Genomic DNA, 16,525 nt, shown 5'->3' with positions numbered 1-16,525 from the left:
AGAAATTAAAAACAATTTGATTGCTGACAAGTTGTCCTCAATTAATCGCCAAGTATTTTATTAACTACCTACCACATACTAGGTATTATGCTAGGCACTAGGGAAATAAGTACAAAGTATGAAGCAATCCTTACTTGAAATGAACTTATATCCTAATGGAGAAGACAACACATATGCATAAAAATATATACAGCAGGGGCAGCTAGATGGAGCAGTCGATAGAGAACCGGCCCTGGAGTCAGGAGAACATGAGTTCAAATCAGACCTCAGACACTTAACACTTACTAGCTGTGTGACCCTGGGCAAGTCACTTAACCCCAATTGCCTCACAAAAAACAAACAAAAAAAAACAAAAAAAGATCTCCTGTTCCACACTAACGTTATCTTCTAGCACTTTACCTAGTTTGGAGGTGATCCTAGATTCCCAAAGAACCACCTTTTAAGGAGGCTTTGAATATAGTTCTTACAACAGGTTTCACGTTTCTTGTTCAGACAGCCTAGGTGAAACTAGGGAGGCCGGTCCCCAGGTCATCTACCTTTGAATCTTTTTGGCCACAGTTACTCATGAAGATCACTGCTTCTCACCAGCAGTTAACAAAAATAATTCTTTTTTTAAATGTACAAGGTTTTTAAAAACTTCATTAGGCTTATTTCAGGTCCAATTTTGGGGGGAAACAATTCGGAAGGAGTTTGGGTGTTGTGGGTGAGGCAGGGACAGGGGCGTTTTGTGGCTTTCTCCAATTCAACAACAATGCCCCAAGGATCTATGGCTTCAGCCTCGTCCCTTCACCAAGTGAAGTGCCAGTCTCAGAAGAGAAGTCTAAGGAGTTGCCAAAGCCTCTTGCCCATGGCCCCTGAGCTGTGTCCAGGCCAGGTCCATCCTGACTTCAAGCTGCTCCTACAGTGAATAAGGATCGTAGATTTAGAGCCGGCCAGGGGCTCAGAGATGAATAACCTTGACCAAAGTCATACTGGTCATACTACGTGACAAGGGCGCGACGTCATCGCATTTTGATCTCCTCCCCAACCCTGTGAGGTGGTTTTTGGTTCGGTTAAGCGACTGGCTGAAGTTACAGTGAACCTTTGGGAGTCTAATACCAAGGGAAACCAAACTCTCGCTCTCGCTCTCGCGACAATTCCAGCGGGTTCCTCCTGGTGTGGGCGGGGCGAGGAGTCACCTAGGAAACACGCTCCAGCTCCCATAACCTCCAGCGCCTGGCTCTCCGGAAGCGCCTTTCCAAATACTACAATTTCCCCGGCGCAGGCGCACGGGAGAAAGAGGGAAGGGCCGTTGGCTTGGGCCTCGAGCGAGCTTCCGGGTTGCTAAGAGGCAGGAGGGCGCAGGGGCGGCCGTTGTATCTTTGCTGGCCCAGTCCAAGAAGCCCCAGAAGCCAAAGGAATCGCTTCCAGCGCCGCCTCCGCCCAAGCTTCCAGTGCCACAGGGCGTCGGCAGTGAGTAACCGGCAGCCCCGGGACCTCACAGGCAGCTGGGCGATGGGAACCGTGAAGGGCAAGAAACCGGTCGGCAGGGGGACGCGGCTCTTGCGGACCTGGGCCCTGCCACCCCTCTTGCCTCTCTGGTCCAAGTAGGCCCCTCCCCACGGCCCCAGGCTCCGCCCCCTTTTTCTCTCATTGCTCGCAGCCGCGAGGTCGAGCTGGCGTTTTTTAGGTCTAGACTTCGGTCTTGCTTTATTCCTCCTCCTGCTCCTTGGTCCAAGCTGTCTTCCACGCATTAACACCCCCCCTCACCCAATCCCTTTACCAATTGGGCATTCCTTTTTTTTTTTTTAAAGTCTCAGACGCTTTATGATACCTATGAAACCCGCGGGAAGGAATGTGGGGGAGCCAACGTTGTCCATTATGAGGGTGGCCTCCCGAGAAATAGTTAATAGTTCTAAAAGAACCTCATCCCCAAATGCACATAGTACTTATTCAGTCTTGGAAGAGAAGGCATGTTTGTTGAGTCAGTCTTTTTATAATGCATAGGGATCGATAATCTTAAGGGAGAAGAGCATTTTTAGGATATTTTAAAATGTGTTTTTTTAAAAAAGAATTATTCTATGTTGAATCTATTTTTCCCAACCGTTGTGAGGGATTATATACAGAAACTGAACTTGTACTGGTTTATACAACACAAATTGGAAAAGACCCTAGGTTTGAACTCAAATCTGATTTTGAATTCCAGCTCTGGCACGTGTTAGAGGTGTGGCCTTGGAAAAATCACTTCAGTTTATCAAATCATAATTTCCTCTGTAAAATGGGTCTAATATTTATTTGCCTCTACCTACCTCACAGGGTTGTTGTGAGGCTCAAAGGAGATGTATATATAAAGTATTTGGTAACTTAAAGTGCATGTAATTGTGAACTATTTTTATTTTTTGTCTTCAGAAGGGCTTTTTTTGTGATGCACACTGGCCTATGAACTGAATTCAGAATTCTGAAGAAGTTATATAACTTTCTATTTTACTACAATGAGTTTATTGATGAACTAATTGTCAGGTTAGAAGTTAGGTAGAGACTGTTCTTCAGGGGGACGTGAAGTAAAGGTAGAGAAATATGGGGCACTAGTAAGGTCTGGGGGTGGGTTAGGTATTGATAAAAAAAGGTGTCCAAGATGGGGACACAAGTAGCTCTGGGAAATTAAAGTTAAGACTTTAAAACCGACACTACAACTCTCGTGTCCAGAATTATTGATTCATTGTTCTCAACATACAATCCTTTTACTTTTTAATCAGATTACTCAACATGCAGGTACAGACAGACACATTCACTTATTTTGGTTAAAATAGCATCAGCTATAGATAGGAGTTAGGTGCATGCCACTCATTTCTATTCGGCTCCTAACATAATATCCTGGGGAACAGGAAGAGTAAAAGGGAACCAAGTATTAAGAGTGTAGGAATTTGGGGCAGCTAGATGGCGCAGTGGATAGAGCACCGGCCCTGGAGTCAGGAGGACCTGAGTTCAAATCCAGCCTTGGACACTTAACACTTACTAGCTGTGTGACCTTGGGCAAGTCACTTAACCCCAATTGCCTCACCAAAAAAAAAAAAAAGTGTAGGAATTTTAATTCTGATAGAAATACGGGGCCAGCTAGCTGGTACAGTAGTTAAAGCCCAGGCCCTGGATTCAGGAGATCCTAAGTTCAAATACGGCCTCAGACACTTGACACTTACTAGCTGTATGACCTTGGGCAAGTCACTTAACCCTTAAGCCCTGCAAAAAAAAAAAAGAAGAAAAAGAAAAAAATGTAATAAAGGAATTTGAATACCACTAGAAATGTAAGTGCATGTTAAATGTAAGTAAATGTTAAAAACTATCTTTACATATAACTGGGGGAAAATATTTTTTAAAAATAAAGAAATATTAGTGCCCTTCAGGGATTCATCAGTAAATAGAAGAGGATAGGGAAAGTATTGGTTGGCAAACACATTGTGTAGTAGAGAGCAGAGCAGAAAGGAGTAAAGTAGTAGGAGAAATCTGCACTACACACCATTTCGTGTGTTCTATTTCAGTTGCTTCTCATTTGGGATAGGATGCTATATTTACCTTGGTGACCCTGAAAGAAGTGATTTTACTGCATCTATCAAGCAAATTCTTATTAACATTAAAACTCTGAACATATTAAAACTCCCTTTCAGAAAGGTAAAAAGTACTGAAATTTAATATATCAAAAGAAAAGCGGCATTTCTACCATTAAATTTAATCCTGCAAAAATCACTTTATTATAGAAATCAAAATATCTATCCAATAAACTGGGAATGTTACTTATTTTTCTGCCATGTTTGACAGTAAATGCCTTTGGTTCTCAAAATGTTGAATGTTCTTAATACAGTTTGAATCTCCAACTGCTTTTTGCCAGAAGGATTGGAAATATTTAGCTACAGACAAGTAAATTGTAGATTATATATTTTTGTAATAATATTAAATTTGTTCTGTGTTGTACGCACATTAAAGCAAATTATAAAGCTGAAAAAATGCTGTATTTGACACCACTGCTATATAATACTATGACAATAGTGTCCAAGGTTCTTGTTAGATACTGTTCATTTTAGATTTGCTGGGGAAGCAATCTTATTTCAAACAGAAAATGAACAATTTTGAAGTGCCTAATATTTACCACAAAGGATTTGCAGTTCTACCAAGGGGAATGTTCATTTCCTACCTATATTAGCCTCATCTAGCACTTAATCTATATTCTATCCTGTTAAATCTAGCACACAGTTTTCTATATTTTTGAAACGACTAGAATCATAGACTCATGTAGGGAAAATGGAAATAAAGACATAACTGTAATGTGTGTCAGTGTTTAATATAGAGAACACATTGAAGCAAAAATACTATTGATTGTATACTGAAAAGCCAAATCTCAAAAATCAATTGGAGTTAAGACTGTTCTACCACTTATACAAACTGCTTCATTTTATATTATCATTTTAAGTAATACACTTACTAAATTTATGGTAAAACCTGACATTAAATTTTGAAAGTGTTTTGAATGCACTGAGTAGCACTCTGGTATTTATTTTGCATGTTTCTTGGCAGCATTTTTTCTATGGAATATCCACTTGAATAATTGGGTTATCAAAATGTACCAAGTACATTCAGGTCCACTGGACAAGCTCGTTTGTTGGACATGCCTAGTATGTTGCTCAGCAGTGAAACAGTTAACCAAGATGGCATGTAAGTGGTTATAATTAGAATTTAAAGTTAACTTCCCATTAAAATGAATGGAATTGCAGGATGAGCATCTCCTTTACTCTTTTGAACAACCTGGTTTATTGTTCAACAGTATGTACTACTAAATGTTATATGTACATATATACTACCACTTACAAAAACATGGTTATACCTAGAAATAGAACATTACCTTAGGCCTGAATGAATAAAGATCAAAGTTTCAAAACTAGTCCTAGTAATATCACTATATGTGAAATGTGTTTAAGTCAAACTTTATTTTAATTGTCTTATCTGGAAAATTGAAAAAGTTAATTGACCAAACATTTATTCAGTTCAAGGCATCATATAAGCTATTGATAGCTATTTGAAGATAATCAACTGGTCCTGCCCTCTAGAGATAAGACATACACATAAGTAATTACAGTACAAAATAGAAAGTGTTAGTAAAAAAATAAAAAAGGGCTCTGAGAGTTCAGGAAAGAAAAATTCCCTTCTGACCCAAGGGAAGGTTTAGGTGGGTCATGAAAAACAGATTTTTCAATAGACAGTGATAAGAAGAAAGGCTTAGTAGGGAATGGCATGAGTAAAAGCTTTGGTTGTATTTGTGTTGAGTGGTTTGCCCTTCCTTCAGCTCATTTTACAGATGAGGAAACTGAAGCAAACAGGATTAAGTGACTTTGCCAGGGTTACATAGCTTGTAAGTTTTTGAGTCCAGAGTTGAATTCAGGGAGAGCCTTCCTGACTCTAGGCCTAGTACTCAATCTGCTTTGTTACCTAGCGGCCCCAGGATGTGTTTAGGGAACTCCAAGTAGTCCTGTTTGGCTAGGCAAGAGTCAAGAGTACAATGAAGGGGAGTAGGATGAAATAAGACGAGAAAATGGATAGGAACCATTTACAGGGTCTAAAATTCTAGGCTAAGAATTAGGACTTTTATTTGGTAGGCAATAGAGAAACATCACAGTTGTTTTTTTTTAAGTTGAGTAATAATTCAGATATTTGGATTAAAAGTCACTTTGACAGCAGTGTATGGTCTGGATTGAGAGAGCAGGGGGAATTACCATAAACAAGGACAAAAATCACATTAATCCAGCCAATGAGAGCCTGAGCTAGTGGAGTAGATGAATGCAAAAATTATTGAGGAAATAAAGTCAGGAGCAAGTAGTAGACAGAATTTGTAAGGAAGAGGAGTATTCAAGGGAGAGTATCTGAAATGACACCCAGTGTTCAAGCCTGGGTGATAGATTGGTAGTGCCAGTAATAGAAATAAGTAAATGAGGAAAGTAGGGGGAGCAGGTTTGGAGGGAAGATGATCACTTGTTTTGAGTGTGCTGCACAGAGATGATGACAAAACATCCATAAAGAGATATCTAGCAGCAGTTTTAAATAATAGGCCTAGAGATCAAGGGACAGGTCAGAGTTTAACATTTTGAAGTTATCCATAGAGGTGATTGATAGTCAAATGGTAAGATTTCAAAGGAAGGGAGTGCAAGAGAAGTGGTGAAGGTAAAGGACTGATCCTTGGAGAATGTCTACAGTTTAGGATTAGGAGGAAAAAGAGGAGCCACTGAATGAGTAGGGAAGAAGGAATCAAAGAAATAGGTAAACCAGGAAGATAGAGTATCTTGAAAGCTAGTTAGAATTTATACATTTTAGCGCGGAGTAAAAGCTATAATAGATTTTATGAACATTGCCTCAAAATGACTAATTTTTAAGATTTCCATTTTATGAGGTTTGACTTTACTGTATTTCATTCACTAGAAAGAATGTTTTAATAGAAAAATAGTTTCATTTTCACACAGTGAAAATTCAGGATGCATTCTATTTAATTTACTGGTTTATGTGGTTAGAAAGGTAAAACTATTAGAAGTATACTTCAGCGGGCAGCTAGGTGGTGCAGTGGATAGAGCACCAGCCCTGAATTCAGGAGGACCTGAGTTCAAATCTGGTCTTAGACACTTGACACTTACTAGCTGTGTGTCCCTGGACAAGTCATTTAACCCTCATTGCCCCCCGCAAAAAAAAAAAAGTATACTTCAGATAGCATTCTGGTGGGGGGTTTTTTTGGGGGGGTAGGGCAATGGAGGTTAAGTGACTTGCCCAGGGTCACACAGCTAGTAAGTGTCAAGTGTCTGAGGCTGGATTTGAACTTAGGTCCTCCTGAATCCAAGGCTGGTGCTTTATCCACTATGCCACCTAGCTGCCCCCGCAGATAGCATTCTGTACACATTAAATTCTAATCTTTGATGTCCCTCTAGCATTTGAAACTCATCATGTCTAAAATTGAACTCATCATTTTCACCTTAGATCTGGTTCTCCTCCTAACTTCTGTTTCTTTTCACTGCACCATTGTGTTCCCATTCACCATTCTTCTAACCGTAGAGTTCTCTCATAACACATTCTTTTCCTTTACCCCACACCATCCAAATCCTCTCATCTATACCTCCACAGTTTATGTGTGTGTGTGTGTGTGTGTGTGTGTGTGTGTGTGTGTGTGTATGTGTGTGTGTTTGTTTGGCACCTGCTCTCCACCTTCCATTTTAGTCACCCTAGTTCAGGCTCTTATCAACTAGCCTACCTCCTCATTGGTCTTAACTGCCTGAAATCTGTTCTCTCCCCAGTACAGCAACACATGACCTGGAGTTTGTCTTCCTAATGCAGTGCTATCATCATGTCATTCTTCTGCTCCAGGAGTTTTTAACCTTTTTTGTGTCCTGGATCCTTGTGATGGTGATGCCTATAATAGTTTGCTGCCTACATTTATAATTGAAGAAAATGCCAGGTTTTGGTTAGGGGTAGTGAAAAAAAGATATTTTTCCCATTCAAGTTCATGGACTGCCTGAAATCAATCCAGGGACCCCTTAACAAACAAATACAATATAAATTTCTGATCCTGGTATTCAAATCCTACCACAGTCTGGCTGTAACCTACCTGTTCAGTGTCATCTCATCCTACACTCCTACATTTATTTTGTGTTCCAAACACTCTAAACTACTCTCCACTCCCCTTTTATATCTTTCCCCCTACCAATTCCATGTTGGCTTGTGCTACGCCCCATACCTGGAATAGTCACTTCCCATCTTTTGATGTGTTTCTTATTTCATGCCCAGTTTTGGTTCTTCTTCCAAAATGGAACTTTCCCAGATCTTCCACCCTCTCCTCCAAATTATTTCAATCTCTCATAGCACTTTGCTTAGAACTCTATGCACTTATATCACTCTCTCCTGTATCATAGGATATCATATCATTATTTGTGTACTTATCCATTAGAGTGTAAGCTTTTAGAAAGCAGGGTCTATGTCATATATGTCTGTATATCCCCAGGCACCTAACAGAGTACCTCAAATATAGTAAGAAGGCCCTCAATAAATATTAGTCAAATTGGATTCAAATTGTAAGAGACAATGTCCTTCATATGTCTTTACATTAGTGGCCTAAGTAACTCTGGAGCCCACCTTATGACTGTCATGGACTTTATGTCTTAGTTTTGGTTCTCACATTGATCTGTCACAGGACTGGGCACCACAGTGATTTAAGCAAATGGACCAGAGTGGCAAGCAGGTAAGAAGGGGAGAAAGAAGAAACAGCAATTTCCCAGCAACAAGGAAGGGAAAAGAGTGAAAAGATCTTACACTCCCTTCTTCGGAACAAAGGGCAATAAGAAAAGAGATAATTTTAAAATATGATCATATGGAATGGTGGGACGTTTTGACATTCTACTTAATGTTAAAAATAATAGTATATCGGAAATATGCATACAATTGCTCAAAACAGGATCAGAATACAATATTAAGACGTCATAACTTTGAATTTAATTGATAATTAAATAAATAGCTTTCCAAGTCTATTCTAGTTTGTTTTGTTTTTCAAGAAAAAAGGCATAAATCCTACCCGCTTTTGGAATTCATTGTGGAAAAATTTAACTATTTTATGTACTTCAGTTCCTTCTTTTAAAAAATGCTTCTCTGAAATATCTCACTTTAAAAGCTATTTACTATTGGTTAAAATCAGTAGTCTAAGAATTCTAAACTTTTAGCTGAAAAAGTACCTAAGTATTAATTTCATAAAAGGGATTTTTACTGTATGGGCTGTAGGGAGGAATTTGTTAAAATGCCCACTTGGTAATTAGTGTCAGATATCAAGGAGGATCAGGAAGATTCAGGAAAAACATAGTGGCCTTTGCTGTATGTACCTTGTAATCTTTAACAGAATTTTGCCTAAAGTATGAGGCTGGTTACAAACAGGGTTATTGGGAAATACATGTAATTTCCATTTGGGATGGGGGTTATTTCAATAATATGTCATAATTTTAATACTGTTTTATACATCTTTCAGAAAAAAAGACTGGTGGCAAAACTTCTGTAGACATGGCTAGTTCTGACATGAAACCAAAATCAATAAGTCGCGCCAAAAAATGGTCAGATGAGATAGAGAATCTGTACAGATTTCAACAAGCAGGATATCGGGATGAAATTGAATATAAACAAGTGAAGCAAGTCGCTATGGTAAGGTAGATTGGGAAAGCAGAATAATTTTTCTTTATCAGAATAGTTATCTCCCATTTAAGAAGCAGTATATTTGTTTTTATGTTTCTTTGTTATTGCTGTTCTTTCTAGCATTTGAAGGGTTTGGAGGACGGAGATGAGGGAATAGAGTTCCAACATTGAATTTGACAGTTTTTTTCTTTTAAGGAATTTGTTAATGTTTATGAAAAAGTTGATCAAATAATCTAGGCAACTAGATATTGCAATGGTTAGAGAATTGGATTTGGAGTCAGAATAAGTTTGACTCTTCCCTCAAATGATTACTAGCTGTGTGCCTCTGGGTAGTCACAACCTCTGTCTCTCAGCTTTCCCACTGGTTAAAAAAAAATGGCACCCATCTCATATTTGATCCTCACAACAACTTGTGAGGATCAAATGATCTAACATTTGTAAAGCATTTTGGAAAACTTAAAGTAATAAATAAATGCTAGCTATTATTGTTAAATGTCTAGAGTGTAACTTATTAACAATGGGCATTAGCCATATTCAACCCTAATGAAATTCATCTTCATTATTAGGTGTTTAAAATTTTTCTTTATAAGGATGCTTTGGATTTATAAATGCTTTGAATTTTTCATATAGATGAAGCTACACACAAAGTGCCCAGTTAATTCAGGCTTGTATCTACTTTGTGAATCCTAAATGTCTTTAGATTCTTATCTTTTTCTTCCATCCAGCTGGCTTTTCTTATCAGTTCTAAGTACAAAAAAGGGTGCTGAAAAATGAAAGATGAAAAAAAACTTTGTTCAGCTACTTATTAGTAGCTGTGATTTTTAAAAAAAGCTTGGAAATGATTTTGAAAGTATTGATCCTAATCTATCAATGATTTTTATTTATCATCATTATCACAAAGATTTGAAGTTGACTACATTCCTATCACCACAGGAAGGGTTTTTAAGGGTGTTTAGTATTATAATAGGTTTGAAATATATAGGAGAGGAATAATATTATTTGAATATTATCTAAAATAAGCCCCAACCCTTTACCTATAGACAGGTCTGACCCCAAAGATCTGTAGCAATCTCTTTTATCAATGAATGTTTGCACACTGAGTCCTCACCTTTCAATCAGTCAACCAGGATTTATTACATTTTTATATAGGCAAAACTAGAACTCTCTTACTTAATCATGGAATAGAGGAAATCCTTTATTGTTGAAGGCTATTCATGCCAGCAGAGAGCAAGGTCTAGCAAGTCCTTCCAAGCTGAAAGTCTTCAAGTATAGCCTGGGAAGAACTAGTTTAGCTAAGTTAGGAGAAACTTATCCATAATAACTCAAAAAGTCTTAAATTATGCGTCAATTTTTTAAAGTACACATTCTGATTTAAATCAGATATATTTTAAGTATTAAAATAAGGCTGTTCATCAAAATGCACATTAAGGGAGAAAAATAGTCACAAAAGGATATCCTGAGGAATGTATGTAGAAGAGGAGAAAAGCAGCCTTACATGTGTTGTTTAAGTATTGGTGGGATTGTGGGATGACATGTGCGCCTCAGATTCTGGGTTTTTTTTAATGGTTGGTGGGACTACCTCCTCCTCTGCCAGTTCTCTCTCAGAATATATCCAGAAATATGGTCCCAAAAGCTTAGGCCTGGAGTCAATAGACCCTTTTACCTTTCCTTCGGAATGGCTTTGCCCAAAGATAACATCTTGTAGACGTGATACTGATGAGGCAACTCATCAAGCTACAGTGGAGCTTGCAGTAATAGAGCACTGGATTTGGAGGACCTGAATTCAAGTCCCAAGTAACTAAGATCTTTATTGCAGTATCACCTTAGGTAAATCACTGTTAATATACCTAGACATCAGTTTCTTAATGGAAAATGGAATTGAACTAAATTGTTTCTAAAGTTGCTTCCTGTTCTAGATTGTATTTCCTCAAGGCATGAGAAATTTTAATTTCCTTGAATATGTTCTGTATCTTAGCTGTTGTGCAGAAATACTAAAATGAGTCTAGGATAAATTACTCATTTTAAATTTTCTGTTCCAATTATTTATCTGAAAGTCTGTATATATAACTTTGTTGAAGAATCAAAGTTTTATACAAGTTAATTTAATACTTCCTTTTTAAAATTATGAATTATCACTTGTGAAATAGCAATAATTCTTTTGTATTTAAGTACTTCATAAATATTATAATATTGGTTTTTTTATTTTTGTGTGTATTCAGGTAGATCGTTGGCCAGAGACAGGCTATGTGAAGAAACTTCAGAGAAGAGATAATACTTTCTATTACTATAATAAACAGAGGGAATGTGAAGACAAGGAGGTTCATAAAGTGAAAATTTATGCTTATTAGCATTTCTTCCTTGTGTGATTTGTTATTTATTTTAAAAAAACCCACTGAGTTTCATGATATAACATGTAAAATGTATGTCACATCACCAGCTGTACTCTTCACTTTAATGCTTTTGTAACATAAAAGTAATGAAACTAGCTTTCTTTTAAGCCACCTTGCCCCATAGTTTAAAATATCTGATAGATAAGTGAATAAATAAATTGTCATCTTCTAAAAATAAATCAGGGGAAAATTGGTTATTTCTCTATTTTGGGGATTGAGTTAAAAAGCAAATAACTTATTTTTCAGGAATGTTGTCACATTAAATCAACCCTATTTATATTAGAAAAAGTCATGCTTTTGAATCATGCCTGACATCGCATAGAATTTACTTAAGTTTTCAAGTGACTGCAAATAAAATTTTACTAAGATAATTTTTAAAAGATGATATAAACCTTGTCATTAGCATCACTCCACCCAGCACAGTGCTTTTTACCTTCTCTTCAAATTCATCAAGCCATGAACAGCAAACTCTGTAGGGCAAAGAAGGGGAAAAAATTTCCTGTTTATCAGATCATCTGAGGAAACCAGAAATAAACCTAACCGCCTTAGATATTCAGCATAGCCAAGTTCCTAAAAAGCAATTGGGCCAGCTAAATGGCAGTGGATAGAGCACCAGGCCTGGAGTCAGGCAAACCTAAGTTTAGATCCAATCTTAGGCAGTAGTCGTGTGACCCAGGGCAAATCATCTGCTTGTCTCACTTTCTTCATCTTTAAAATGAGGATAATATTCGCACCTACCTTGCAGACTTGTTATGAGGCTCAGATGAGATAAGTATAAAGTACTTGGCACATAGCAAGTGCTGTATAAATGTTAGTTATTATTATTATCATTATCTGAAGGGATTTATATAACTCCCAAGCTTCATCAAAGAATAATCATTATACAGTTTTCTCTAGTGATTTAATTTAGTGATACTAAGCCCTTATGCCCCAACTTCCCACCCCCCTCCCCTGCCACCACTCTGCCCGAAGAGAGGAAGCAGAAATATTTAGAATGAATGATGAGCAGCCTCTGACCAAAAAGAGGAATTCTGCCAGCCTCCTTGTTTAGATAAGTTACGCATGACTGGAGTATTCAAACTACCTGGGATCTTAAATTGGTATATTTGTAAAAGTCTGTAGCCCCCATGAGATCATGGACTCTTTTAAACCCCATGGACTCTAATCCCTTCCGCCCAACCACTTTTCCACTAAGAATTGGCCTATAGTCTGGATAGAGACAATTGCTTGGGTTATAGTTATGTGGCTTCATTTCTCCAAAATAGATAAGTATGGGGACCCAAGAGTGCTGGTCAGGCATCAACAAATAGCTCCTTATACCTTTTTTTATGTGCGTGAGCATTCCACTAGTGATTTAAGTGCTATTAATAAACTCTGTACTTAGATTACAGAAGAATGTGACTATGTTTCTATTTTTTGAGATTCAGAACCAAGACTAACTCAACTAACTATAGCTTCCTGTCATCTTTTTCTCTGTCAGTTCATTCCTCTAAATAATGATCTGAAACCCAAACACAAATACTCAGGCTTCTTTAATATATTTCCTACAGAGTGAATAAACATTCTTACACAAGTGCACAGGTTTGGGCTAGTTTTATGTATGTGTGTATATACATACATATACACATATAGATTCACTGTAATTTCATTTATTGGACTAATGAAACAGCAAAGGAAAAGGTACAATTTAGGAACATAAAAATCTCAGAATTCTTGGCAAGTTTTACATGTATTTAGTTCACATAGGCCATAGATAATATGCACTATATTTTATGTCTTCCCTTTGAAGACTGGCACACTTAGACATTTTAAATTATCCAAGGAACATTAATCCATATAACATTATTGGGTAAGGATTGTTGTTGTGTATATAGCAGAGACCCCTGATCAACTGACTTTCCCCTAGCCAGTTAATGAAATCATAAAATGTGAGGGGGTAGATAAAGAGGCAAGATGTTAAGATCTTAAAGTGAAAAAAAAAAGGGGGTCATTCAGGCATAAGGGAATTATAAGATAGCTAGCTATTGGCTCCCTGTTGGTCCTTTTAAAAAATCTAGACACATTGTTTAGGTAATTAATAAACATTGCCTTGAGCAGTGTGACCTCACCAACAGAGAAGAGAGTCAGCCATAGATTCAAGAAAGAATTAGCTCTGACAATCAGTTGAGCAGCAGTGCAGATCCCAGGTGAATTACCTGCCCAGCAAGAGACTTTGCCCAGGAGGGAGTGGAATGAAAATACCAAAAGAGAAAGGGTTTCGAGAGTCCACAATGCCCAAGGTATGAGTTGACTTTGTCACATGTGTTTCACCATGTATGTGCTTCTCTACCCGCGTACTCTATGTATCCACATTTCCTACAGAATCTGTGTATTTGTTGGAGAATACACCCCAAGTTTATGGGGGGAATGTTTTGTAGCTACTGATCTTAGGATGCATCTAGGTTAATTCAGATCTCTGTAAAGGTTGAAGGTAATTTAGTAAAACAAACTTAACATATAGCTGAGGTATTTTGCTTCTTGACAATACAACAATAAGAGAATCTAGAAGAATAGATAAATCTGTTTTTCTTAAGTAACATAGCAAGCCTTTGTCAATTATTGGTCAAACATTTCAATACTGAATTCTCTAATTGAAGCTTTTAATGCAAATGTTCTATATTGTCAGTTATTAGGAGATCCTCATGTTATATATTTTTTAAATTTTATATTTCTATTTCCAAATTCACTCTAGCCCTTCTGCTACCTTGATAAGGCAAGAATTATATCTGTTATACATATGAAGTCATGTAAAACATTTCTACATTAGCCATGTTTAAAAAAAAGAAAAAGGAAAAAAGACATGCTTCAATTTGCACTCTTGAGTCCATCTTTCTCTGGAAGTGGATAGCATTTTGCAGAATCTATCCTTTGGAGTTGCTGCAAAGCATTGTATTCCTCAGAGTTACTAAATCTTTTTTTGGGGGGGGGGTAAGGCAATTGGGGTTAAGTGACTTGCCCAGGGTCACACAGCTAGTAAGTGTTAAGTGTCTGAGGTCGGATTTGAACTCAGGTACTCCTGAATCCAGGGCCAGTGCTCTATCCACTGTGCCACCTAGCTGCCCCTAGAGTTACTAATTCTGACACAGTTAATTAGCTTTACAAAATTGCTGTTGCTGTATAGATTGTTCTTCTGGTTCTGCTTGCTTCACTTTGCATCAGTTCATACAAGTCTCAGGTTTTTCTGAAAGTACCCCCCTTCATCATTTCTTACAGCACAATGTTCCATCACATTCATATACTATAACTTGTTCAGCCATTCACAATTGATGAACATCCCCCACAATTTCTAATTCTTTGCCCTCCAGAGAAAAATGCTGCTGTAAATATTTTTGCACATATGGGTTCTTTTCCTTTTCCTATGTTCTCCTTGGCATATAGACCCCATAGCAATATTATTGGGTCAAATGGAATGTGCAGTTTTATAGCCCTTTGAATATAGTTCCAAACTGTTCTACAAAATGGTTGGATTAGTTCACAGCTCCATGAACAATTCATTAGTGGACCTCTTTTCCCACATCCCTTCTGGAATTTATCTGTGATCTTTTCAAGCTATGAATGTGAGCTGGTATCCCAGAGTTGTTTTAATTTGTATTTCACTGTTAGTGGTTTAAAGCATTTTTTCCACATGACTATTGATAAATTTGATTTCTTCTTCCGGAAACTACTTGTTCATCCATGCTATGTTTTTTTTTTCATGCTATATGTTTTTAAAACATACTGATAAATTTTGTTTTGGCACAACAAACATCCCAAAATGCCCACCAAAACCAAAGTACATTACCCCCAACAATCTATTAATCATGAACAGAAAACTTTGACAGCATAGTATTAACATTAACAGTTTTGACCAAAGTTTTGTTTCTAAGTAATTTTTATACCACGGTAGTAATCGTACATATTGTTTTCTTCAGCCTGGAGCAAATAAGTCTTCCCATGTTTATCTGAATTTCTCATATTCATCATTCCTTATAGGCAAACATACTGAAGTGCATTCATATAGCGGTTTATTCTACCATACCCAATCTTAGGATATTTATTTGTTTCTACCTGTTTGTTATATATAAGGACTATTTTTGTAATATGGGTTTTATCTTGCTGTTGATAACCACTTTAGGGTATAGTCCCACTAGTAGAACCGTGAGATCAAAGAATATGAAAAATTTTAATAACTGCAAATTTCCAGAATGAATGAAATAATTTGAAATTCCACCATAAGTGAATTAGAATCAGGTTCACAATTTCAGAGATACAAGGTACTTCAACATTCACCTAGTTCAACTCCTAAAAGAATCTCCAGTTACAACATACCTGATGACAAGTCATCATCCAGCTTTTGTTTGAAGACCCACAGTAAGGAGGAATCCACTGCCTCCTAAATTAGCCCATTCCATTTCTGGATTGCTCTTATTTTTAGAAAGTTTTTCTTTCCATCAAGCCTAAATTTTTCCTCTTTGCAATTTTTACCCTTTGATCCAAGTTCTGCCCTCTAGAACCCATCCTCCCCCCAAAACAAACAAACAAAAACGACAACAAAACAAAACAAAAACAAAACCCCACCGGGTCTAATCTGACTCTTCCTGACAGGAGATAGTTGTCTGTTTACCCCTGATCTTTTACAAGTTAAACATCCCTAGTTTCATCAGCTAGTTTCCATATTGCATGAACTCAAAGCCTTCATCAATGTAGTTGTCCTCCTCTGGATATGCTCCAGCTTATGAATATTTTCCCAAAATGTGGGTTTACTTGGGGGCTGATAGGTGGTGCACTGGTCCTGGATTCAAGAGGACGTGAGTTCAAATCCAGCCTCAGCCACTTGACACTTACTTAAGCTGTGTGACCCTGGGAAAGTCACTTAACCCTCATTGCCCCCCCCAAAATGTGGGTTTATTCACTATATTCTTTCCCATAACCCCTCTAACAAC

General features: G+C 37.5%; 1 protein-coding gene across 4 annotated transcripts; it reads left to right on the top strand.

Annotated features, from left to right (window-relative positions):
• The first annotated feature begins 1,289 nt into the window (after window positions 1-1,289).
• MEIG1 (meiosis/spermiogenesis associated 1) lies at window positions 1,290-14,832 on the top strand. 4 transcript variants are annotated; one of them, XM_043965393.1, is made up of 4 exons: window positions 1,290-1,452; window positions 5,115-5,117; window positions 9,014-9,183; window positions 11,394-14,832. In XM_043965393.1, the coding sequence occupies exons 3-4, from the start codon at window positions 9,046-9,048 to the stop codon at window positions 11,520-11,522; spliced, it is 267 nt and encodes an 88-aa protein (XP_043821328.1). In that variant the 5' UTR covers window positions 1,290-1,452; window positions 5,115-5,117; window positions 9,014-9,045; the 3' UTR covers window positions 11,523-14,832. The 4 variants fall into 4 exon arrangements, with proteins under 4 accessions (XP_043821328.1, XP_043821326.1, XP_043821325.1 ...); XM_043965391.1 differs by lacking the exon at window positions 5,115-5,117 and adding an exon at window positions 2,444-2,445; XM_043965390.1 differs by lacking the exon at window positions 5,115-5,117.
• The last annotated feature ends 1,693 nt before the right edge of the window (window positions 14,833-16,525 follow it).

The sequence above is a fragment of the Dromiciops gliroides genome, chromosome 5 (genome assembly GCF_019393635.1).
Source record: "Dromiciops gliroides isolate mDroGli1 chromosome 5, mDroGli1.pri, whole genome shotgun sequence".
Lineage (NCBI taxonomy): Eukaryota > Metazoa > Chordata > Mammalia > Microbiotheria > Microbiotheriidae > Dromiciops > Dromiciops gliroides.
This window is presented reverse-complemented; position numbering and strand designations above follow the sequence as displayed.

Excerpts from the sequence above, each read along its gene's own strand:
- MEIG1 (XM_043965390.1), top strand. The coding sequence starts at position 9,046 with ATGGCTAGTTCTGACATGAAACCAAAATCAATAAGTCGCGCCAAAAAA. Across the intron at positions 9,184-11,393 it reads AAGTGAAGCAAGTCGCTATG|GTAGATCGTTGGCCAGAGAC; the intron begins GTAAGGTAGATT and ends GTGTGTATTCAG.